Source organism: Leptinotarsa decemlineata, unplaced genomic scaffold, assembly GCF_025532065.1.
Source record: "Leptinotarsa decemlineata unplaced genomic scaffold, Ldec_3_MD MMD2_tig00001719_RagTag_RagTag, whole genome shotgun sequence".
NCBI classification, from domain to species: Eukaryota; Metazoa; Arthropoda; class Insecta; order Coleoptera; family Chrysomelidae; genus Leptinotarsa; species Leptinotarsa decemlineata.
Window position 1 is genome coordinate 8634122 of NW_027412569.1, and position 25551 is coordinate 8659672.

At 34.8% G+C, this 25551-nt stretch overlaps 1 protein-coding gene across 1 annotated transcript; it reads right to left on the reverse strand.

Moving 5' to 3' along the window:
• Positions 1 to 271: 271 nt before the first annotated feature.
• Positions 272 to 24990, reverse strand: LOC111506977 (uncharacterized). The gene is made up of 3 exons (XM_023162198.2): positions 24600 to 24990; positions 10934 to 11415; positions 272 to 3222 (listed from the first exon to the last, which is right to left on the reverse strand). Exons 2-3 carry the CDS (start codon positions 11190 to 11192, stop codon positions 2753 to 2755), a joined length of 729 nt encoding a protein of 242 aa, XP_023017966.1. The 5' UTR covers positions 11193 to 11415; positions 24600 to 24990; the 3' UTR covers positions 272 to 2752.
• Between the last annotated feature and the right edge of the window lie 561 nt (positions 24991 to 25551).

The window sequence follows — 25551 nt, forward strand, 5'->3', positions numbered from 1 at the left end:
TTGGTTTTCGCATTATGTTTTCGCATGCTTTCCTCATTCTTTACGTTCCTTCACTAAACCCTGTTTGTTGTCGAATTAACCTTCATTTTTTCAAATTGTTTGAGTACAAAAAATCTTCAACTCCTCAAAACATGTAGAGAATAAACGATGATTTTTGTATGAAAGACCAGAGATCACTCAATGTCTTCTTGAGGATTTTCCTGGGATTCGCAAATTTTCACAGAGATTAACAAAGCTATTAGGGTGAAAAAAAGACAAATAGTTTATGTGTTAACATATATATTACAAATATTTACATTTTCAACTGTACAACCAGATCCTTATTTGGTTTGACAGTATCTTAGTATACTTTTTATTGCACTTCAAATGTTATGATAAAAATGTATCTATCTATTCACTATAATCAAAATTCTAAAACAATTGCTCTGCCATACAGAATTATAAAAAAATATATACACTTCCAAAAATTATTGAGCTGCCTCAACGATTTCATATGATCGTCAGAAATGGGCCTAAATATAGTAATAAGTAATGGCAATGACTTTTTTGCATTCATCAGAGAAGAAGTAAGTCAAATAATTAGTTTGACGTCGGGTTCGGTAGACTTTTGAGGATCAATCATTACTTTATAATCTTTCAAAATAACAAATTCTTCCATATATAATTTTGGAGTGGTTATAGTCATATATTAAGAAGTTCAATTTCTGCAAGTATTCATAATGTTTCAGTGGAAAATAAAAATTATCACTTCAAAATTGTTTCCATAAACAATTCTTCTAGTCCAGGTCTGAATGTAAGTTCCAAAGCGTTTTATTTTTGAGAATATGAATTCGTAATCTCACATATTTCGTATTGCTTTAATGTTTCCCCTGGTCGAAGTTTTCTGTGAACCAATTTATTATTACTAACCAATTCAGTTCAGATGTGGATATGAATTTAAAATTTAAAAAAAATACATTTCCAGGAAAGTAATATGTTGAGAATAAGTAATTAGCTTTCATTTTAATAAATTCCATATTCACTTCATGAGACTGATGAAATATGTTTACAAAATCATTTCATGTCATTGAATATTTCTGAGATGATTGTATTGCAATCACCTCTTATTCTACGCATGAATTGTGGAATGAACTGAGATTACGTAACATATAATCAAGATTCATTCCCACAAAAAAAACTACAGGCGTCATATCAGGTAATCAAGCGGACCGTTCTATTGAACCATGTCAGTCTATACGGCGGTTTGGATAATCGTCATCCATCCACACTCGAAACAGATGAGAAAATGTCCAATCTTGCTGAAACGTAACATCAGTTGAATATTCCCTTGGGTTTGTCTGAACTATTCCATTGAAAATAGACCCGATACGGTTTAGCAGCATATTCAATTACAGAGGTTGGAAAATGCGTTAAATTATTCTGAGATACTACCCTGTTCATTTCAGAAATGAATGGCCCCATTGTAAAACTCACGAAATTACCCCCATTTCAATATGCATGAAATCAAGTTGTGAAGAGACTTCATTTTTATCAATTTTTCGAAACAAACAGGAGTGCGTTTTATTTAAATTTTTCATTATAGTTCTCAAGATCTCTCTCTAGAGTAGGGAGGGTGAGTGTAACCCCACAGCACTTAGGCCACATGTGACCCATTGTATATCCTCCCGAGGAGTTGTCCTCGTAGGTCATCGTCCATCCTGTCCTTTCCAGGAAGGAGGACAGGTTCCTGGGAGACATCTCCTTTATATCGGCAGGTGTAGCCCAAGACTCGCCGAACACACACTCTCTTATTGACGATAACTCCGGGCACTCGCATAGGATATGCCTGACAGTTTCATCTTCCTGTTCACACATGCTGCTTAGAGGTGTGTCCACTAGCCCCTTATTATGGAGGTGTTTCCTTAGTTGACAGTAGCCAGTCAGAAATCCTACTGTTAAGCGTAGATTTTTCCTGGTCATCGCCAGATATTTCTTCGGCGCCAGCTTCCCAGAATCACTCAAGGTGATCCTTTGATTCCATCCCATCCTTTTAACCCACCTGAGGATAGTGTTATTATCTACCGAGGCTTTGGCTAAATCTTGGTGACACTCTAGTACTAGCCCTGAGGTTACACGTTGTCTGTTTAAGGCTAATGGGGCTTGTCTGCTGTCAGTGCAAATTTATATGTTTTTGCCAGGAATTCCTTTCTGGTTATTTCTTTTGTGGCGATTGAGATATCAGCCAGTTCTGTTTGGACCACGCTGGTATTTTTTCCCATTCCCCACTCAATCCTTAGGCTCAGTTCTTAAGATATATGAATGGAATTGGCCGATACTTGATGAAAATCCATGAAAGCCACGATAGTTCTTGTTCATTCGCAGATTTTTTAAAAGAATGTGGACTGTTATGATATCATTAAATAAGCAATTATTAGAGAGATAATTGAAAGATAAATCAACACAATTACAAGACATCCATACCTTGTTCCATTCGAAGTCTACACTGTAGGTATATTATTTAACCGTTCCCAAAACTTCAAGAGTGATTTTTTTAAATTTAGGTTTCCTCTCAACAAAAAAGGCAAATTTCCCTTCCAGTTTGATTGTAAATATTTCATTTTCCAACGATACAGAACATTTTGTAAGAACCAACAACAAAAACTTTGTGAAACTCTAATATCACTTATAGCCCCTCAAAAGCTTCCGAACATCCCTTTCAATCACCTCACATCGCACTCCCACCTATACACAGTCCAAAATGTCTCATCCCCTTCTAATGAGGGGGCGCCTGCGGATGAAACCCATGCAAGTCCAACCCTGCCCTCAACGCCGCGTGACTGGCCAGAACCCTCCCCGCTAGGTCTCCCAGGGCTCTCTCCAGCTGCTGGTGCTGGCTCCTCACCGCGAACCTGTTCACGTGGACCGGAATCGGCACCACCAATTTGTTCTTCTGCTGAGCGCCCTTTATACCTTGGTGCGGCCCTGTGCCCAAGCCGGCCTTGACCCGTTTCCATTTGGCTCTGCGGTTCTGGAACCAAATTTTCACCTGTACCTCACTGAGGCGCAGGGCCGATGCTATTTGGCTACGTTCCGTGAGGGAGAGGTACTTTTTGGCGTGGAATTCTCGCTCTAGCTCCAGGAGTTGCTCACTGGTGAAGGCGGTGCGTCGTCTGCGGGCTTTGGTCGAGCCCGGGCCGCCGTCTGAGTTTTGGGGGTCTTCGAGATCGTCGTCCATGTCGGAGCCTGGAACGAAAGAAGTCGGTAAGGCTATGAACACATGTTTCAAAAATGGTACAGTTTATATTTATGTAAATTGGGGTGGCTTCATTTCTACTTTTAGAAACTTCAGCTCTGATCCCATTTGCAAAATGTTAACTCCGTGGAACAAGACTGGCTTTCCAGAAGACGAATATTTCGGTAAGCTGCAGAAATGAGATGTGTTGAAACCACTTTACTGGGTTTACTGGCTAAATAGTCCCATTGGCGATACAAAGTGTAATATCACATACATTCACATAGTGTACTATGATACATAGTGTACTAAGGCAAATAACGAAAGAGTATAGAATAGTGATATATATGAATTTAAAAATATCAATGTTACTTGAAAAAATCAAAACCAAAATACCATAATATCAAGGTTATTAGATGGAAGTGTCATAGCCCTAATGAAATTTTAACAAAATTTTGCAATCAAGTGTGATTTTATTGGCTAAATTGCCAAATAGACGTTGTTGATATTTTAAAAACCGCTTTAAATGTGTCTGTTCCAATTGAAACCCTCACGTAAATGAGTATCTAACCATCAAGACAAAAAATTGATTTCACTTTTTCTAATTCAATTACAATCTGTTCCACATTCTGATCAGATACGGTTATTGTTGTGTCGTTGGCAAACTTAGGTACGTGAACATCATCTGAATATTGTACAAAGTCATTTACATAAAGAAGAAATAGTAAGGCGCCAAGAACTGAACCCTGTGGTATACCTAATTCCACGCCACACGTTGTAGGTCGAACAATAGTGACAAAACATGTTCGTTGTTGTCTGCCTCTGTTTATAAACAAGTGAGTAGATGTTACGATGTTGTCACTATAGACGTTTCTCTGAGAATAACTCACTAAAGGGTTCTTTTTTTAATTTTCGTTCATTCTTTTAGACGCACTTTTTCAAAGGGCATAAATAGAGCGTTGACCAGGAATGACCTTCCCGTTTACATCTTCGGCTGAGGTGAGTTTCGAATAATCAAAACACACTTTCCTGGCATAATTATTGTGACGTTTGCCGGATCATTTGAGAGCAACTTTCCGGATTGCTTGCTTAGGAAAACAAACTCAAGTAAATGGTTATATAGACGATAAAGTCTATAACTCATATCTAAATCATCCGGACAATAATGTCCAAAAACGAAATAGCCCATGGACGATTTGACATAGAACGGTGAAACCCGTTTGCCAAAGTAAACATCTCAAAATCCTCAAAATGTCTAACTCAGAATTATTTTGGCATAGAAAATGATCACTGTTCTGTTCATGAGGGAGACATTAGAAATAGAATCCGAATACGTACAATCTTCAAAGTTTTCAGCTGATTATTAATTTTTCTTCAGTAGAAAAATCTCCAGAGAACATAGAGACATAGTCATACTGATATGAATAGGACTTGAACTTTGATTTAAATTAACAACCAGTAGGTTGGCAAAATTTAAAAATATATTTTGAGTATATCCAATTTTCTTTCATTACCACTGCTAAATTGTTCGCATTTTTTCAAATATTTAATATGCCGGTCTGGTCTAAGTAGACTAAGTAAACATTCTCACTTACTTACTTATTAGGACGGTAGCCAATTGTGGTGGCGTAAGTGGTTTGTCGATCGGAAGAACAATGTTCACTGCGTATAATTCAACTTGTGCTAGAAATCGCACGTCCGAAGGTAGGACCCCGCTAATCTTCAACCAGTACAAGTTTTGATTTCTGAGGGTTGTCGTTTATCGGGAAAAAAATGAAGTGGTTGATTATTCAACTAAGTCCTTCGATTCCTCATCTTACACACATAGGAGTAGATATGAATATTTTAAAAATGGAATCACTCAATGAATCTAAGATTTGAGTTGTTTGAAGTGTTCTTGCAAAGAGTTGAGAACGAGACACAACATTTTCTCAAATAACACTCAGTAAAAGTGAATTAGCCTTAATGCTCTGAAATGGTGTTGGGGCATTTTAAAGCCAAATGGCATGCTAAAATTTTAAATAGATCCATGCTTCAATTGCTTGACGGAAAACAGATTGCTTAAGCAGATGTTTCGATGGTAAGAGCAATTTTTGTTTATTCATAATATTCAATATAAATGTAATGAATACTACTACCAGGTCAAAGTAGCAATATACTTGAATCTTCTCAGTTCAACACAGAGATATATGGTTTTTGCCAATGAACATTTATCATATAATATCGTAAATGGGGTTTACTTGTACTTATAGTAATCCACTACTGATTTTCATTTTCATTTTCAAAAGTATCAACTCTGAGGTCGATGTTGAATATAACACAATAAAATATATGGGTTTTTTCGTAAGAGGACAGGTAGTTGAGTCTAACAATAATGACTAGTATCACTGATGAGATCTATGGCAGGTCTCAACAGCGCTGTTGGATTACGAATGGCTTGCTTTTGGAATTTGATGTCATCTATTTATATAGGACTTGAATCAGTGGAAACACACGTTAAAAGGTAAGTCCTCGTTAATCCTTAGCTCGCACAAGTTCCGACTTCTGAGGGTTGTCGTTCATAGAGGGGCGACAGCTAGTTAACGAAAAAACATATTTTAAACACTCTTCTCTATACACAGCCATCCAATTTAGGCAAAGTAAGAACACACACGTAAAACAAGACGTAAATAATGTCCACTTAAGTATTACACACTAAGAATACGGTGCTTCTATTGAAGCATGTGATATATTTAAACACGATAAAAATAATAGAAATCAATAAAAAAGGAAGCATCAAAAAGTACATTAGACTAGCATTTGTTGATCATTGAACATATACGTGAACTGTTTTGAAACAATAAGAAGAATGTGCAAATTTCAAGGACTCAGTACATTCGATCCCCGATTTTTAAATTTTTTCATGTAAGTACAATCGTCTTACAATTTCAGCTGTTAAATATGTTGAATTTGTATTTTACATGGTAGGCGAATTTCTAAAAAATGGGCCATCTTATTTTTTGAACAGATAGCGTATCAATTGAAAAACGGAATATTTTATTCGAATGGTCAAGGTTGGCGTAATGATGTAAATCAACCTACGTAACTGGTGGGTAATATTTAAACTTACGGGTCTTAATTCTCACAGTAGAGAAACTATAGAATATACCATCCGTTTAAATGAATCAACATGGTCATTAGCGTTCGTTAGTTATTCTCAACCCTATATTAAACAGTTTACATGACTATAATTCCAATGAAATGCATTCGCCGATTACTATTGTTCGTTCACTAATGGAAAACCATAATCCCCTTATGGCGTTTAGGCGTTTTATTGAATTATTCAGTTGATAATGACTCGCTGAAGGGTTGTTCTAACCATAATACCATCAATTTGGCCCGTTTCCGTTCGGCCTAACTTGATATTAAAAGGAGCAGTCTTTATTGCGCATTCGTTGGGGAGATACTCGTAGGAGATACTCGTAGAGAGACGAGCATTTTTCAGTTTCAGTTTATTAAAAAGTAGTTTCTTTTCTTGTGCGTTTAGGTTCAAGAAATGCACTTTTATCTGAACCCTTTGATCTTAGTGAAACGACTAAATTAATACCATCCTTCGTAGGTGGTCTCTGTCTATCCCACGTCTTGAATATTATTCAAATTACTGTCTTTTCCACATAATGGATTCTTGATGCAAATTTGGCATTGTTTGTTTAACAAGTTTTGTCGAACAATTCGAAAACATATTGGCAAAATCTCTCTGGAATTATAATCGGCATCGGGGTTCTTTGACACCCAATAAATGTTCACCATTTCCAAGAAATAATATACTTATATTGGTGTTCTGTACATACGATTATAAAAAATTCCTTCAATTTCGTAAAATAACTACAGAAAATTCATTCAACTTTATCAAAAATTCCAAAATCATTGATATTTTGTTGAAATTCTGTTGTTCAGAACGTTTTTTTCAGGGAACGACGAATTTTTGAAAGAATTTGAAGAACTCGAATGAAGTTTTATCTTTTACAAAAAATAATTTGAGGATTTTTCGACAATTGTACAAAATTACCCCAAAAATTCATAGTATTCACTTGAAATCTGGACAAATTTGTCATAAAAACTCAATATAATAAATTTGAAAATTTTAATGAATTATTTCACTCAATTTCAATGAAATCGCATGATAATTTCAACTAGAATATGATTTTGAGAACTTTGAAACAATTAGGAAATTTGATGAGCATTTGATTCGAAATTTGTGAAAAGTTCCAAAAATTACTACTGATACTACTAATTTATTTCATTTCCCTGTTGATATTTTGTTGAAATTGAATACAGTTTTGTATATTTCTTTTGGAAATTTTCTTCATCTACACCGACGAAATTTCAGAGAATTTAAGCAAAATAGATTGAAGTTTCAAACTGCTCTACAAGACTTTTCCAAAATTTCAAACAATTTTAGACGATATGTGTGATTGATGTCTTGTTTACTTTATGGTAATTCAAAAACACTTTTGTCTAAATACCACTGGTAAATTGTATTTATACGACCGATTTCGGATTTGACCCCATTATCAAGTATAAAACTGAAATCTGAATTTTGAAATATGGATTTTATTAGAACTCTCAGGTTCCTGCAAGAACAGGTATTTGAGAGACAGGATGCCAACTTAAATTTTCAGGATGGTATTTTAATCAAATCAATAATTCTAGACGACTATTTAATATTTTTGAAAGATCTACTTTCTGAAATTTTACAAAATCAATTTTTGAATTCATTTATTTAAATCTGAATTTGTTTTCACGGATTTATTCATCCTGTTTCAATAAGACCTAAATATAAATTATATGATTTGCCGATATTTACAAAAATTATATAATCAAATTGTCTGATAAAACTTCTGAAAATGTTATTGAAAACTGCGTAGAAATTTCAATTAATTTAGTTCTAAAACTCTCATCATACATTCGACGAATTAATGCTGGATATCTATTCACACAAACTAATAGAAATTCGATTAAATTTTGTGAAAAAATAAAACTTCGAAAATTTTAAAAATTGTAGAAGTTTTACTACATATCTCTCTAGAAAAATAGTTTGTCGCCAAAATATTCTCGAATAATCTTTGATGAAATGTTGTTCAATTCTCAGGAAAGGTTTCGACAGACTCCGACGGGATTTTGACAAATTTTGAAAAAAATCGTATGAAATTTCACATTTTACACACGAAATTACTACAAACATTCGTCTATTCAACAGTTTAAAATGCTACTAATATTAAAAAAATATTTCAATTCCGATTCAAATTTCACTACAAAAAGCTAATCTTATCATGTGTCCGCTTTCACATGTTCCCAAATTTCAGTGAACTGCATTTTTTCGTAGTTTTACTAACGAAAAATGAGTGCCTAATTTCATAAAATCGGTGTTTTCAATTTTTCAAACATCGCGACCATTCTTAGGAAAGTCTGGAAAGCTTTGGGAAGCTGAAGTAAGTTTTCATCATTATACTCAATACTTTTTCATTCGAAACTTTTTATCAAATCAGAATTTTCCAAAAATAACATCACTTACACCGATCTTATACAAATCAGGGATAGGTTCCTAGAAATCACTTTGAAAGTTCAACCAGCCTGTGGAAGGAAGTTATCTATTGAATCCAATATAATTCAAGATTGGAAACCATCTGACTTTTCTATTTCTTTCCAATCTCTGGAAATCATTTCATGCTTTTCATGACATCCCTTTTAACAATCTTGTTTTAGGTTATTTGTAGGATATTTGCTTGAAAAGTGGATGTCCCACGATTTAAACGATCGATTTATATTGTCACATTTCGAGGTCTGTTTTTGTTTTGGCGCAACCAAAAAGATCCTCATTTGGATATGATCGTCAAGTGTGATGGAAAATAGATCTTCTACAACAACAGAAGTAGTTCCGGACAGTGGTTGGACATCGATGAGCCATCCAGGCACTTCCCAAAGACGAAGACCATGGTTTCTGAATGGTGGTCAGCTGCTGGTGTTATTTCACTAAAACTTTCCGCAAGCGTGCCAAACCATATCACCAGAGTCCTGTTGTGAGGAAATCGACGAAATGTATCGACCTTTGCTCTGTTGAAAAAGCAGAGGTTTCCAGTTTGTACATTACACAGAACATATTCTTATCGAACTAGTTCCTGATATGGTTCGCATTTATCAATATCTTCTTTGCCAGATATAGAGCCAATCTATACCAGTTTGCCAGTTTTATTCAGTTTTCACAGCATTTACAGATTTGAATATTATCCAATTCACGGTGGAGCAGACACAAAATATGTGCCTATCAAAGCCTGAAGTTGCCTTGTGGAGACTTCATGATCGACAACCATGGTCCTCAATCTAGGCAGAGCCTGATTGATAGTCTACCAGGTATTGGTAAGCAAGACAATTATATGGCTTGGAAAGTAGGTCTCCCATGGCTGCAAGAACTGCATCCACCAACCAAAAGACTCTCTCCTGAACCCCTCAGGGAACCTGTAGTGTGGATCTGGAATCGTATCTGTGGATCTGAAGAGATTTCAGTTGATGGGTCCATATCAAGGTAGTTGGATATGACCCAGCACGACCTTAATATTGATGTTATTGATCTGTTACTGCTTTATTGTTTTTCAAATATACGTTGAGTTTTACCGTAAATTATAAATGAAAAGTGAAACAACGATGGTCCTTGAGGAATACCTTGAGTCATCTCAGTAACTCGCTTCTATCCTACTTCTAAGTATGACTACTCCGGGTTTGCATATTCAGCCATCCTAGACTACTCAAATGATGGGAAACAGGTTGTCGCCTTTTTGCTCCAGTGATACCTAAGTCTTAAACAAGAATTCTGAAGAGTTTGCAGTCTTCTCTTGTCAGACTGTAACAAGCTTGGGCCATACACAGTATCCGCGTAATTTGCGTGAGATAATACCAAGGCGTCACATAGTAATTTCTTGGACTTTCTATTGAGGATTTCCCTATTCGATTACATTGTTTTCAAGTTGCAATATCTCCTCTTTAGAATTAGCGGAACATGAGGGGAAAATCTGAGAGATTGATCTACTGTGAGACTAAGATTTTTAGTGCGCTCAGACACACTAACATTAACATTATTAAGATGAATCGAAATTTAATTTTGACATCGTTTCCTCATTGCTGTCCTCCAAAATAGCATAGCAACAGTTTTAGAAGGATTGATTGTTAGGCAGTATTTTTTAGAGGTGGTTAATAATGAAATCAGGTCTTGGTTGATTTGTTGACATGCTATTGCCAGTGACATTTCAGGAGATTGCATCTAGATTTGAGTGTCCTGCTTAACTATGAATTTTAGTATACTGACCACATTTGTGAAATTGTGACATATATATCACGAATAAAGCAAGACCTAAGATATAGACCCTTAGGGGACACAAGCAAAGACTGATTATCCCAAATGACACATTGGGTTCGGCTGTTCAAGTAGAAGTAGCAGAAGTTTTGAAGAAAAAGGTGGTATGTAGGTTATACAACTTGAAATTTGAGAATCTGTTTAGAAAAATAAGGAGTAGGAAAAGTTTAGATGCTACCAAAAGAATCTAGCCAGAGATATAATAAGGTTATCCACAATAATATAGTCGAAGTAGAAGACCGCTACTTCCATCCCATTTGTCCAAAATTTGAAGTCTTACAGTTTCAAAGTATCACTTAGCATATTCGCTACTTGTGACAACCCAACCCACTCACCATCTTTTTGACTTCTATTGGACAAGTCCTGCGCCAGATCCATATCAACACTGCCATCAGAATCGGTATCTCTGGAATCCCTTACCAGAAACTGGTTTTGTTGATGACTTGCAACACCCCAAGGCGTCACATCTACAGTTCTCCTTGGTCCACAATCACTCATCAGGGCCTCTATGGAAAAAGGCCTTGGCACTGGCTTGTTTCTGGGTTCACTTTCGACCGTCTTCAAAAACGTCTCACCAGATGGAAGTTCCATCATGACACCGCTGAATTTCACTTGTTTTTAGTCTTTACACACTGCCCATCTAGGGGCTTCACACATGAATCGCAGCTGAGACGCAACTGTTACGTTGACAGCTTCCATCTCTTGAGCGACGGGACAGGGAGAGGAGGGGCGAGTTTCGAAACCACGCCTGCCTCTCCCCGTTGGCTACTGCTCTGCCAATGGCGCTGCCTCAATCATCGTAACTGTTGTGAACGTTCTGGAAGTTTAATTAACCGTAGAGAATTAGTTTTGCTGAGTGCCGCTCAATTTGGAAGCTGTAGCTATTGACCAATAAAATTTCAATGAGGCAATTGATGTGTGACGTTCAAGTTCGACTTTTGATGTTTTTGAGGGAGAGGGAGGCTGATGGTTATGTATGAGTGTGTACATTCTCTTGGATTTATGATCGAGGAGGGGGGAGGCTGGGGGATTTTGAAAGTTGTAATTGTGATGATGTAATGTTTATTCGGATGAGAGTTGGTGTTAACAAACACCCACTTATTTAATGTGGAAGCTTAGACAGTTTACTATGTTGGGTATGGAGAAAGTTACTTTAATCTTGATTTTGAATAGAAGATCAATCAATCCTTATCCTTCTGGCTTGGATAAGTTTCGTTAAACAAATGGAATTACATTACAATAAACAGCAATGAACAAACAAATTAACGAATATGTTCAATTAATTCACCGATAGTGTTGAAAAAAAGTCAAGGAAAATATAGTCTATGTAACTGATATATAATTCTTAAAGATATCGGCGAACTCAAAGCACAAAAAAACCAATACAAGGAAATAATGCCGTTACGAATTAGTCCACGTGTACACCGGTGTGAACTTGGCAGCTAAAAGGTAGCAGCCAAAATCCCGAAAACACCCGAGCGCACATAGACGTACGTCGAAAAATTATTACTGAGAAATAAACATTAAAAAGATGAAAAATGATTAGAAGCCCTATTATTATCCCTGAACGAACACCTCGGGCAACTCTTTCGAATGTGCCTACTAAAAAAGCAGAATGAAAAAAAATTATAAATAGGGGATGAGTACATTTGTAAGAAATTATCTATCACTGAAAACATGTTTTGTTATCAGACGTAGTAGATGAGACCAGCAGTTAGAAGGGCTCAAATAGTGAAATAATTGAAGGGGGTCACATGGAGACATACCTATAAAAAGTAATCGAAACTCCTAGAAGAAAAAAGCCTGTCAAATGGGGATAAAATTCAAAACTGAATCGAAAGTCATAAAAGGAAAAATCCTTTCACCATAATTTTAAGTTAGAAAAATCGATTTTGAAAATGATATTATACTGTGAGAAGCAAAACCGCCCAGGGATACAAATACAAAAATAATTTGAAACTCATGGAAGGAAATATCCTGTCAAAATAATTTCATATTGAAAAAATCGAATTCAATCATAATAACAATCTGTGGAAATCACAACATGAGACCGCCCGTCGAAGGGGGTCAAATGGGGTTATGAATACAAAACTAAATCGAAACTCATAGAAGGAAAAATCCTGTCACAACAATTTCATGCTGGAAAAATCCAATTCGATCATAATAACAATCTGTGAAAATCACAACATGAGACCGCCCGTCGAAGGGGGTCAAATGGGGTTATGAATACAAAAATAAATCGAAACTCATAGAAGGAAAAATCCTGTCACAACAATTCCATGCTGAAAAAATCCAATTCGATCATAATAACGATCTGTGGAAATCACAACATGAGACCGCCCGTCAAAGGGGGTCAAATGGGGTTATGAATACAAAAATAAATCGAAACTCATAGAAGGAAAAATCCTGTCACAACAATTTCATGCTGAAAAAATTCAATTCGATCATAATAACAATCTGTGGAAATCACAACATGAGACCGCCCGTCGAAGGGGGTCAAATGGGGTTATGAATACAAAAATAAATCGAAACTCATAGAAGGAAAAATCCTGTCACAACAATTTCATACTGGAAAAATCGAATTCGATCATAATAACAATCTGTGGAAATCACATGAGACCGCCCGTCGAAGGAGGTCAAATGGGGTTATGAATACAAAAATAAATCGAAATTCATAGAAGGAAAAATCCTGTCACAACAATTTTATGCTAGAAAAATGAATTTCTATCATAATAACAATCTGTGGAAATCACAATATGAGACCGCCCGTCGAAGGGGGTCAAATGGGGTTATGAATACAAAAATAAATCAAAACTCATAGAAGGAAAAATCCTGTCACAACAATTTCATGCTAGAAAAATAAATTTCTATCATAATAACAATCTGTGGAAATCACAATATGAGACCGCCCGTCGAAGGGGGTCAAATGGGGTTATGAATGAAAAATAAATCGAAACTCATAGAAGTCACAATAATTCTGTGAAAATCACAAGATGAGATCGGTCGTTCAAATTGGTCAAGTGAAGATATAAATTCAATAATAAATTGAAAATCCCGGAAGGAAAAATCTTGTAACCATAACTTTATATGCATTACAAAAATTGAATTCAATAATGGTATTATACTGTGAGAAGCAGAACATTATTCCGGGTTTCGAAGGGGGTTACATAGAGACTTGAGAAAAAGAAAAATTCTATCAATAAAATTTAGAGTTAGAAAAACCAAATAAAAATATAAACATGTTATTGAATGCAACAGATGTAGGGTTGTCAAATACTGAAATGAAATGAATCATTGATCAGATATTATTCGAAATTTTTTTGACAGAAGTCTTGTCTCTTTGATTCGTGAAATAGTAGACCTAATGAGTTCAAAAAAAATTCAGTTTCAAAAACTTTGAATCAATATAATCTACACAGTTCACACATTCCATTTATTGTTTTCTCTGTGATTTTCAATCCATAATTTATATCAAAAAAATTGTTAAAAGGCATTTTTTATGTATATATCTCAGACAAGTTCTACACTTGAATGAAAACTGTATGTCGCTAACGATTTGTCCACAGAAAAGACAGATATTGTGCATTTGTTTACTGTTTTTCAGTAGAAGCAGTTTCAGATCATTGCGGAATACTGAAGCATCAAAATATTCTAATAAACTTTTTTGCTTCGCAATTTTCATGAAAAAATATATGACATATACACCACAATTGAAGCTGTCCTTTTGTATCACATGTACCAATGTATTATAAGTCCAATTTCGACTTTCTAGTTGTTTTAATCTAAGAAAATATTTAAATCGTTCTAACAATTCGTCTCCAAGTAATATTTCCTTTCCCAATGGATCTATGACAGTTATTAATTTTTCGGAAAAAGATACTTTCAATAAAATAAAGTGTTGGTGATTCGCAACTGGAAATATAACTGTATTTTTATGAAATTTTTTTGACAGTACTTCTTCACCAAAAATTATTGACGATTTGGCTACTGAAATTATCTGGTATCTCTGTTCCGAATTAAAAATATGCAAACAATGATCCACTATGAAACTACTTAGCCATTTTCTTCCGTTAAGAGTTGAATAGTCTTCTACTAATATCTCTTTTATTGAAAAATCAATTTTCGAAATAGATGTTACTATGTAGCCACGATAGTCGCCAAGTTGTTTATAATAATTTATATCGGATACAAGTCCGTTTTCCAAAAAACTAACTGGTTTCGTGGTAGTCCATTTTTTCTCGGTGGGTGATAAATTCCTTTCCGGCAATACCAGTTGAGGTAACATATGAAAATAATAAAAATCCTTCAACTTTAAAAACATCATTTCCCAGAAGTGTGTTGATCTATAAACTCTCACGATTTTTATTTTAGTGAAAGTGAAGATTACCAAATCACACCATGATCTATCTGTTATTTCCAGAAGACCTTGAATTTGATAGTGGTAGTTATGCTCAGACTTTATAGATGAATTATTTTCCAAAAAATCAAATTTATGGATATAAGGGTCAACATTTCGCGAATTATAGGGACACTTCACTTCTATAATACCATCTGTATCAATAAGCCCATCTGGAGAACCAGCTATGAACGGATATTTTCTATGGATAATGAGTCCAGATGGTAGATATGTCGAGTTGGTCTCTTTTATATAAAGAGCAATTGCCTTTTGTTCATATTCAATGCCGTGTTTTGTTGCCGCTGTATTTATTTGTTTTCCAGATTTTATGTCTGATATTATATTTGGGTATGATAATATATTTCTTAGTTTGCAAATTCGACCAAAATTGGAAGCGGTTAACCGTATTTTTCGTTCTTCAAACCATTGTTGACATAATCTCTGAGTTCGTGTCATTTTTTCCAGTTGTTTCATCTGAACTTCCGACAAAGATAGGTTTCTCAAAAATTTTTCACACTTTGTATACAAATTTTCAGGAATATTTTCTTCTTTATTTAATGAAATATTGAGCTCACATATTTTACATATAAAATTTATTGAAGAATATGACCGGTCTCCTTCTGAGTTATCACATAATTGATGAATCCAACGCTCACATTGATCGCATTTCACCCAAGAAGTTTTTTCCTCAAGCATTCCGTGGCCGCAGTATGCACACTGAGCTAATTCTTGATCATCTTCCGGAAATAATACACTCTGTTCATTACTTTGACTACTAGTCTGATTTCTTAAAAATCTAGCATCAAAGTGAGTAGTACTCCTTTTTTTAGATTTGCGCATCCAACTCTCTCGAGATCCTTTCTCTTGAGCCCAATCCTTGTATTTCGTTAATCGAGACTTTTCAATTCCTAAATCTCATTCAATTTTCAATGATAAAATGTCCTCTCTCAACTTCCTAATGAATTGCGAGCACTTTAAATTTTTTCGAGATTCGAGTTTGTTATACTTCAGTGTCCCAAAATAATTTTCCACAATTGAATTACTGACTGATTTCCTATCAAACAATAATAATCCACTCCATAAAGGACAAAATGGCAAATATTTGGTGATAATTATACTGAAAAATTCTTTATTATAATATATGTTTTTCTCTTTAAATACTGTTTCTTCGACAATAATTGTTTCGATTTTTTTCAAAAATCGCAATATAAAAAGGAGTGGAACTGTAAATACTTTCATTTTTATTTTCTTTTTCGGCATATTCAGTATTTACTCTAAAGCCGTCGTCTTTTAATGTCTCTTGAAATGTTTCTACTGCGTATTCAACTTTTTCTCTAGCCAGTTGTGTCAGTTTCCTAAAAGCACATTCCGTTTTTTCGTTGCGGTATTCATAATTCAAAAGTATGAAAATATTTTCGACGAATGTGTCAAATTTATCAATTTCTTTGATTAAAATGGCAGATGCGATAATATTTTTTAAAATATTTCTTTGGTCTATATTTATGCATAGGTCATTCACATCCTTGGAAACCATTTTCATGAAATGAGCACAGCATAGGTAGATTCCCACCAAGCAATGATTTTCCAGACTGGTGAAACCTTTTTCTATTAACACATAGCATTTATGTAGATACTCTTTCAAAGTACATCTGTTGAATGCTTTACAAATTGCATGTATATTAGCGAATGAAAAGTCTGTTACAACACCTGAAAATGCTGGCCAGTACCTGTTGTCTTCGCAAAAATATCTAAAGTCATTCAACAATTTGAAAATAGAATTTGAATCGTGTGTCGAAGAAATCATAGAAAATATGGGATATATTCTTTTAGGTTTCTCAATCTTGATTACCGCTGTATACAAATAAACCGTTTTAGAATTTGATGTTGGTTTCCTTACGACTCCCCCTGTTGCATCAAAATAAATGATTCCTAACGATTTTTTATTCTGTACTTTCAAAACACTCAACTGTTCAACGCTATAAATTTTTACGCTGAACGGGAGACATATCTCTTTAATATACTCTGGGTGATCATTCTGCATTAATATTAAATCAAAGAGATCGTCTTTGTCACGATCCAAATGTGCCATTGCTTGGGACCCTATCTTCCTCAAGGTTGAATCAGATTTGATTTGTTGCAGATTTTTACCTTCATTTAAAATATTTTCGTTAGCTTTCAGAAAGGTTTTTTTTGTAAGAGAATGACTTTTCATTCAATAATCTCTTCTTTATCAATCGTCTTTCCACCCCTTTCACGTGATTAGTTAAATGAAATGGATGGTTGTAATTTGAAGATGTACTAAACACTTGAACAGTTCTATCAATAATATTCAATCTGAATTTTTTACATCCATAATTATTATGTTTACAAATACCATATACGTTAATGATATTATTTTTCTTGAGATATTTAATGTATTTGAACGCTATAATGCAAACATTGTTCACATATTTAGCAATTCGATTTCGAAATACATATGGATAATATTTTACATCTAATCTTCCATCGGTAAATATCTTTCTCCAGATTATTTCCTCAACCACAAATACTCCTTCTAGAAAATTGCAGCTTTTATAAGCCGTTTTAACCGATTTCCCGATGATATTAATTGAACTTAAGGGTAAAATTTCAGAGCAGTACCTGGGACTGGATAAATTCAATAGTTCTTCTGGAATTTCAAAATTTTCCGGTGAAACGTTTTTATGATTTCCATCTATAGCTTTTGCTCCGGGCATTAACTCAGTACAATTCTCTGAACTTCCCGAGTTTTCCATTTCTGAACGCTGACTCTGTTCAACAATGTCACAGTTTGTAATCGGTACCTTGATTTCCCCTTCGACGGTACAATCTACTGAATATTTCAGTTCTTTCTTTGGAGTAGAACAGTATTCAATCGAAACATCATTAAATTGATTATCGTCCATTATACTACAATTACCGCAATTTTCATCCAAAATTCTTTTTTTTTAATATTTTCCACATGTAATTAATTCTTTTTCTATTTTTAATCGAATTTTTCATACCAAATTTTTTACATAGTATAGCGTAAACAGAAACATCACTTCGATATGAACTACACAATTCAACTGGATCAATGTTCATTGAAAATAGCATTTTCTTCAAATTATCTTCATGCAAGGTACTACAAACTTTCGTGGTGGGAACATGAGAATTCATAAAATTCCTCATAAAATAATTTCTGAAATTGTTATTACCATTTACAATTTTCTGAATTCGACTACAAACGCCAAATGATGTTCCTTTCAGAGAATCAGCAATTTCTGGACAAATATCTTTTTCAACTATATTTAGGTTATATGAAGGAATTTTGTCTTTTAAGGCTATTGATATAGCTTCGAAAGCCTTTTCAACGGGAAGGTAACGTTTCTTCATAATAAAAGAGTAAAGAACCAAAAATTAAAATTTGAAACACAGAAAATAAAATCTAGTAAAACAGCGTGAACAAGAATAAATTCAAATACAATCCAACAAAGCTCTCTCAGGCAAACGCACGGCAAGTATCTTCTATAAGTTGATCGCTGGTAGAAAGCCAATAAAATTTGCGTTCGGTTAACGCGATATAAGGTAGGACGCGTATCTCATGGGACTAGAAATAGTGCCCATATCTCACTTAATTCACATGATAGACAAATCATTCTGAGAATGAAACTTATTTTAAATTTTCTTCTCTACAATTTTTATTTGAAATATTTTTTCCTAAATACCTCTTTTCTTGTAATAGTACAATACAATATCATTTATATCCCCATTTCATCCCCTTCGACGGCCTGTCTCATCTTGTGATTCTCACAGATGATTATTATGATCGAATTCAATATTTTCTACGTGAAATTATTGTGACAGGATTCTTCCTTCTATGAGTTTCGATTTATTTTTGTATTCATAACCCCATTTGACCCCCTTCGACGGACGGTCTCATGTTATGATTTCCACAGATTATTATTATGATAGGAATCGATTTTTCCAGCATGAAATTGTTGTGACAGGATTTTTCCTTCTATGAGTTTCGATTTATTTTTGTATTCATAACCCCATTTGACCCCCTTCGACTGGCGGTCTCATGTTATGATTTCCACAGATTGTTATTATGATAGGAATAGATTTTTCCAGCATGAAATTGTTGTGACAGGATTTTTCCTTCTATGAGTTTAGATTTAATTTTGTATTCATAACCCCATTTGACCCCCTTCGACGGACGGTCTCATGTTGTGATTTCCACAGATTGTTACTATCATCGAATTGGATTTTTCCAGCATGAAATTGTTGTGACAGGATTTTTCCTTCTATGAGTTTCGATTTATTTTTGTATTCATAACCCCATTTGCCCCCTTCGACGGACGGTCTCATGTTGTGATTTTCACAGATTGTTATTATGATCGAATTGGATTTTTTCAGCATGAAATTGTTGTGACAGGATTTTTCCTTCTATGAGTTTCGATTTATTTTTGTATTCATAACCCCATTTGACCCCCTTCGACGGGCGGTCTCATGTTGTGATTTCCACAGATTGTTATTATGATCGAATTGGATTTTTCCAGCATGAAATTGTTGTGACAGGATTTTTCCTTCTACGAGTTTCGATTTATTTTTGTATTCATAACCCCATTTGACCCCCTTCGACGGGCGGTCTCATGTTGTGACTTCCACAGATTGTTACTATCATCGAATTGGATTTTTCCAGCATGAAATTGTTGTGACAGGATTTTTCCTTCTACGAGTTTCGATTTATTTTTGTATTCATAACCCCATTTGACCCCCTTCGACGGGCGGTCTCATGTTGTGATTTTCACAGATTGTTATTATGATCGAATAGGATGTTTCCAGCATGAAATTGTTGTGACAGGATTTTTCCTTCTACGAGTTTCGATTTATTTTTGTATTCATAACCCCATTTGACCCCCTTCGACGGGCGGTCTCATGTTGTGATTTTCACAGATTGTTATTATGATCGAATAGGATTTTTCCAGCATGAAATTGTTGTGACAGGATTTTTCCTTCTACGAGTTTCGATTTATTTTTGTATTCATAACCCCATTTGACCCCCTTCGACGGGCGGTCTCATGTTGTGACTTTCACAGATTGTTACTATCATCGAATTGGATTTTTCCTGCATGAAATTGTTGTGACAGGATTTTTCCTTCTACGAGTTTCGATTTATTTTTGTATTCATAACCCCATTTGACCCCCTTCGACGGGCGGTCTTATGTTGTGATTTCCACAGATTGTTACTATCATCGAATTTGATTTTTCCAGCATGAAATTGTTGTGACAGGATTTTTCCTTCTACGAGTTTCGATTTATTTTTGTATTCATAACCCCATTTGACCCCCTTCGACGAGCGGTCTCATGTTGTGACTTCCACAGATTGTTACTATCATCGAATTGGATTTTTCCAGCATGAAATTGTTGTGACAGGATTTTTCCTTCTACGAGTTTCGATTTATTTTTGTATTCATAACCCCATTTGACCCCCTTCGACGAGCGGTCTCATGTTGTGATTTTCACAGATTGTTATTATGATCGAATAGGATTTTTCCAGCATAAAATTGTTGTCACAGGATTTTTCCTTCTACGAGTTTCGATTTATTTTTGTATTCATAACCCCATTTGACCCCCTTCGACGGGCGGTCTCATGTTGTGATTTTCACAGATTGTTATTATGATCGAATAGGATTTTTCCAGCATGAAATTGTTGTGACAGGATTTTTCCTTCTACGAGTTTCGATTTATTTTTGTATTCATAACCCCATTTGACCCCCTTCAACGGGCGGTCTCATGTTGTGACTTCCACAGATTGTAACTATCATCGAATTGGATTTTTCCAGCATGAAATTGTTGTGACAGGATTTTTCCTTCTACGAGTTTCGATTTATTTTTGTATTCATAACCCCATTTGACCCCTTTCGACGGGCGGTCTCATGTTGTGATTTTCACAGATTGTTATTATGATCGAATAGGATTTTTCCAGCATGAAATTGTTGTGACAGGATTTTTCCTTCTACGAGTTTCGATTTATTTTTGTATTCATAACCCCATTTGACCCTCTTCGACGGGCGGTCTCATGTTGTGATTTTCACAGATTGTTATTATGATCGAATAGGATTTTTCCAGCATAAAATTGTTGTCACAGGATTTTTCCTTCTACGAGTTTCGATTTATTTTTGTATTCATAACCCCATTTGACCCCCTTCGACGGGCGGTCTTATGTTGTTATTTCCACAGATTGTTACTTTCATCGAATTGGATTTTTCCAGCATGAAATTGTTGTGTGACAGGATTTTTCCTTCTATGAGTTTCGATTTATTTTTGTATTCATAACCCCATTTGACCCTCTTCGACGGGCGGTCTCATGTTGTGATTTTCACAGATTGTTATTATGATCGAATTGGATTTTTCCAGCATGAAATTGTTGTTACAGGATTTTTCCTTCTATGAGTTTCGATTTATTTTTGTATTCATAACCCCATCTGACCCCCTTCGACGGGCGGTCTCATGTTATGATTCCCACAGATTGTTATTATGATAGAAATCGATTTTTCCAGCACGAAATTGTTGTCAGGATTTTTCCTTCTATGAGTTTCGATTTATTTTTGTATTCATAACCCCATTTGACCCCCTTCGACGGGCGGTCTCATGTTGTGATATCCACAGATTGTTATTATGATTGAATTCGATTTTTTCAATATGAAATTATTTTGACAGGATATTTCCTTCCATGAGTTTCAAATTATTTTTGTATTTGTATCCCTGGGCGGATTTGCTTCTCACAGTATAATATCATTTTCAAAATCGATTTTTCTAACATAAAATTATGGTGAAAGGATTTTTCCTTTTATGACTTTCGATTCAGTTTTGAATTTTATCCCCATTTGACAGGCTTTTTTCTTCTAGGAGTTTCGATTACTTTTTATAGGTATGTCTCCATGTGACCCCCTTCAATTATTCCACTATTTGAGCCCTTCTAACGGCTGGTCTCATCTACTACGTCTGATAACAAAACATGTTTTCAGTGATAGATAATTTCTTACAAATGTACCCATCCCCTATATATTTATAATTTTTTTTCATTCTGCTTTTTTAGTAGGCACATTCGAAAGAGTTGCCCGAGGTGTTCGTTCAGCGATAATAATAGAGCTTCTAATCATTTTTCATCTTTTTAATGTTTATTTCTCAGTAATAATTTTTCGACGTACGTCCGGTACGTCTATGTGCGCTCGGGTGTTTTCGGGATTTTGGCTGCTACCTTTTAGCTGCCAAGTTCACACCGGTCACGTGTACTGGATAATTTTAACTAACCGAGTTTTATGATTGGCTGAAGAGTCATAGAATTAAATTTGAAGTCATGTTGCGGTGACAAATAGAATGTAGCGATGAGTACCGCCGTTGTGTCGTCAATGTTCAGTTCAGGAACTGATCGCGATTTGAGTGTTGAAATTCGATATTGGTGAAGTTATAATTATTTGAAATTTTTGTTATTTGTTTAAAATGCGGTGTCCTTGAACAAGTACTAATAGTAATAACGAGTGTGATAAGAACGCAGACTTTTTCCTGTGTATTGATTCCAATTGCGCTGGTGAATGCGAACAAGAGATACTAGTGAATAAGAATTGGATGCATTTGAATATTGAAACACAGAGAGTATGTTTCAATGTATATAAGAAACTACATCTAAAGTTTGGTTTCGAGGGAAATAAACTATTACAAGCAACATCAGATTTGACCGAAATTCCTTTCTCAACTGTACGTAAAATATTCAAAAACAAACTTTATGAACGCAAGACGCGATGTGATGCGGGATTACCAAAACCTTCAGATGTTCATCTAATAAAATCATTAAAAAAACAATATACGACTGTTACAAAAGTAATGAGATTCCTACAATTGAAATCATAAGGAAGAAATTGAATACTTCGGGCCATAACGTCAGCTGCTGTGACAACACTCTTCACAATTGAATAAAGAAACTAGGATTTAGATGCAAAATAATAAACAAACATCAAGCAGTTATGGAAAGCAGAATAATAATGTAATTGCGTAACAAATACTTAGAACAAATTTTCTATTTGGACGAAACTTGGTATGACACTCACGACACAGTTACGAAAGGGTGGACTGATGGTTCGAGAATGTCTACGCCTAACATGCCTGCAAACAAAGGATCGTGACTAATCATTGTGCATTGCGGAGGCAGTGAAGGATGGGTTTCGAATTCTTTGAAAAAATATGGAAAAAACTTGGGGACTGCAATGTTGACTATCATAAGAACATGGAGCTAATATTTTTAAGGAATGGTTTGAAAACACATTGGTCCCAAATTTGGATGCGAATAGTGTAATAGTTCTTGACAACGCTTCCTCTAATTCGTGACAGCTCATCAAAGTACCGAATAAAAATTCGAGAAAAGATGAAATACAAAGTTTTTGATTGGATATCAATTTCTATTTTGAAGATTTCTATTCCAAAAAGCAACTACTTGAAGTTTTACAGACAAAAACATTTGAAAAAGTGTATGCCCTCGAGAGTATTGCTGAAAAGTATGGACACAGCATACTGAGACTACCCCCTATTCTTGTGTTTTTAATCCCATCTAGAAGATTTGGAGAAAATTGAAACAAAGCACCAGGCGTCAAAATAATTTTTCAAAATTTGATAACAATGGTTTCAATTAGAAGACGTAGCATTCCCAGGCATCATCTAACATCACCACGTAGGCAGCTATAGCTACCTGCATGACTTCCGGGTCCAGGATATAAATACAGAGATACGTGGTAATGTTAGATGATGCCTGGGAATGCTAGGTCTTTTAATTGAAACCACAAAGAGGCAGACGACAGGATGACAAGTTCAGTTTGAGGAGTGCCTAGAAGATGACAGTACTACCAACTGTCGAAAGCGCTCGCAGATAATTAATAGAAGATATAAAGCTTCAAATCCTTTTTGTAGAATTTAATATTGAAATACTCAAAAAAAAGAAAATTAGTTGCATCAATCAAATTCATCATGAAATTCAGAAGAAATAAATTTCGTAAATAACTTTGTGAGCCACGATAAGTAATGAATATAAGCCTCATAATCAATATATCGAAGAATTATAGTTTTGAGTAAGCTTACAGGAATTATTCACATACTTACATGCATTGAAAAACTCATAGGGAATTTTGTAGAATATTCGAGAAAAAAATTGTATCTAAATTTCATCTGGATTGTTGTTCAAAAAAATGACACAAACAAATCAAAAATCGAAAAAGATGTTTTTTTTTGATTTTTGTATTCATTTATTTGGGAATTGAAAAAAGAAAAGGTCAGCAGAATATATTTTCTACTCATTTGTGTATTTCTTTTCTTCTGGAGTTTTATAGTCACTTTGATGTAGAAATTTTAAAACTTTGAGATTTTTAATGATAGTGATTTAACACTGAATTTCTTTTCAGAGTTCATTGTTAAAATAACATCATTTCTCAATTTTAATTATTTAACCCTTTCAAAATATTCTGTTGTCAACAAGAATGATGAAAATTGCAGGAAGTGATACTTTTGAGATCATTGCTGCGAATTCACAAAAGTAATTTCAAACCAAAACTTACCATTGATTTATTAGTTAGGTTCAAGATTTCCTCGTGATAATGAAGTTTCATAATCGTTCCCCAAGCTACTTCAGGCATTCATGGTTCTTCGTTTCATCGTCGACATCAAATTGACTCTCCAATTCTAACATCAAAAGCTTATTCCAGAGTGAATTAGCTCCAGTTCCACAGTCATCAAAATTCATTATGCGATATTTCAAGAAATCTGCGTTCCATTGAAATGCTCTTGCAAATGCAAATGAACCATCAAGCGGCGAAAATGGGAAAGGGCAGGATCGGACTTCGATATTGTGTCCATACCAAACATTGAGAATAAATATTTGTTTGTTAATCGCAACATTTTTGATGATGATGATAATTTTTGAATATCACAGCATCAACAAAGTATCTGGTCCTGTCATCGTTCTTAAATCGAATGTCTTGTAAAAGACGTGCCTTTCTTTCTTATGGAAAGAACGCTTGAGTTTTGCTGGAAGAAGAACCTTCAAAAAACTATCGACTAGTTTCTTTATAGGTACGGTTTAAGTACATAGCGTTCCAAAACTGAACGATAGGTATACATTCTCAAATACTTAGAATGCTTCATGATTTTGAGCGATCACCAGTATGGTTTTCGGAAGAAAAGATCGACAGGTGATTTGTTAGGTTAGGTTAGGTATCTACTATATAAAAATGGATGTTTGTTGGTTGGTTGGTTGGTTGGTAAGTGATAAACTTCTACATCACTCAACCGATCGTGATGAAACTTGACATGTATAAGTAATTTTTCATAGAGAAGGTTTTCAGGCTATAAATTTTTCTGTAACTCACCACTAGATGGCGCTGTAGAACAATTTTTGAAAGCACTGTTCTATAACGCTGCGCACGCCTGAGTTCGTTGATTCTGATTCTGTCAAAACATCGGAACAAAAGCGATACAGCAACAGAGTACTAGTATCATATATGTATAAGG

What these genes read in the sequence shown, in the direction of transcription:
- LOC111506977 (XM_023162198.2), bottom strand. Translation starts at nt 11,192, where the DNA reads ATGATGGAACTTCCATCTGGTGAGACGTTTTTGAAGACGGTCGAAAGT. An exon ending in CAATAGAAGTCAAAAAGATG is followed by an intron (nt 3,223 to 10,933) that starts GTGAGTGGGTTG and finishes CTTTCGTTCCAG; the next exon opens with GCTCCGACATGGACGACGAT.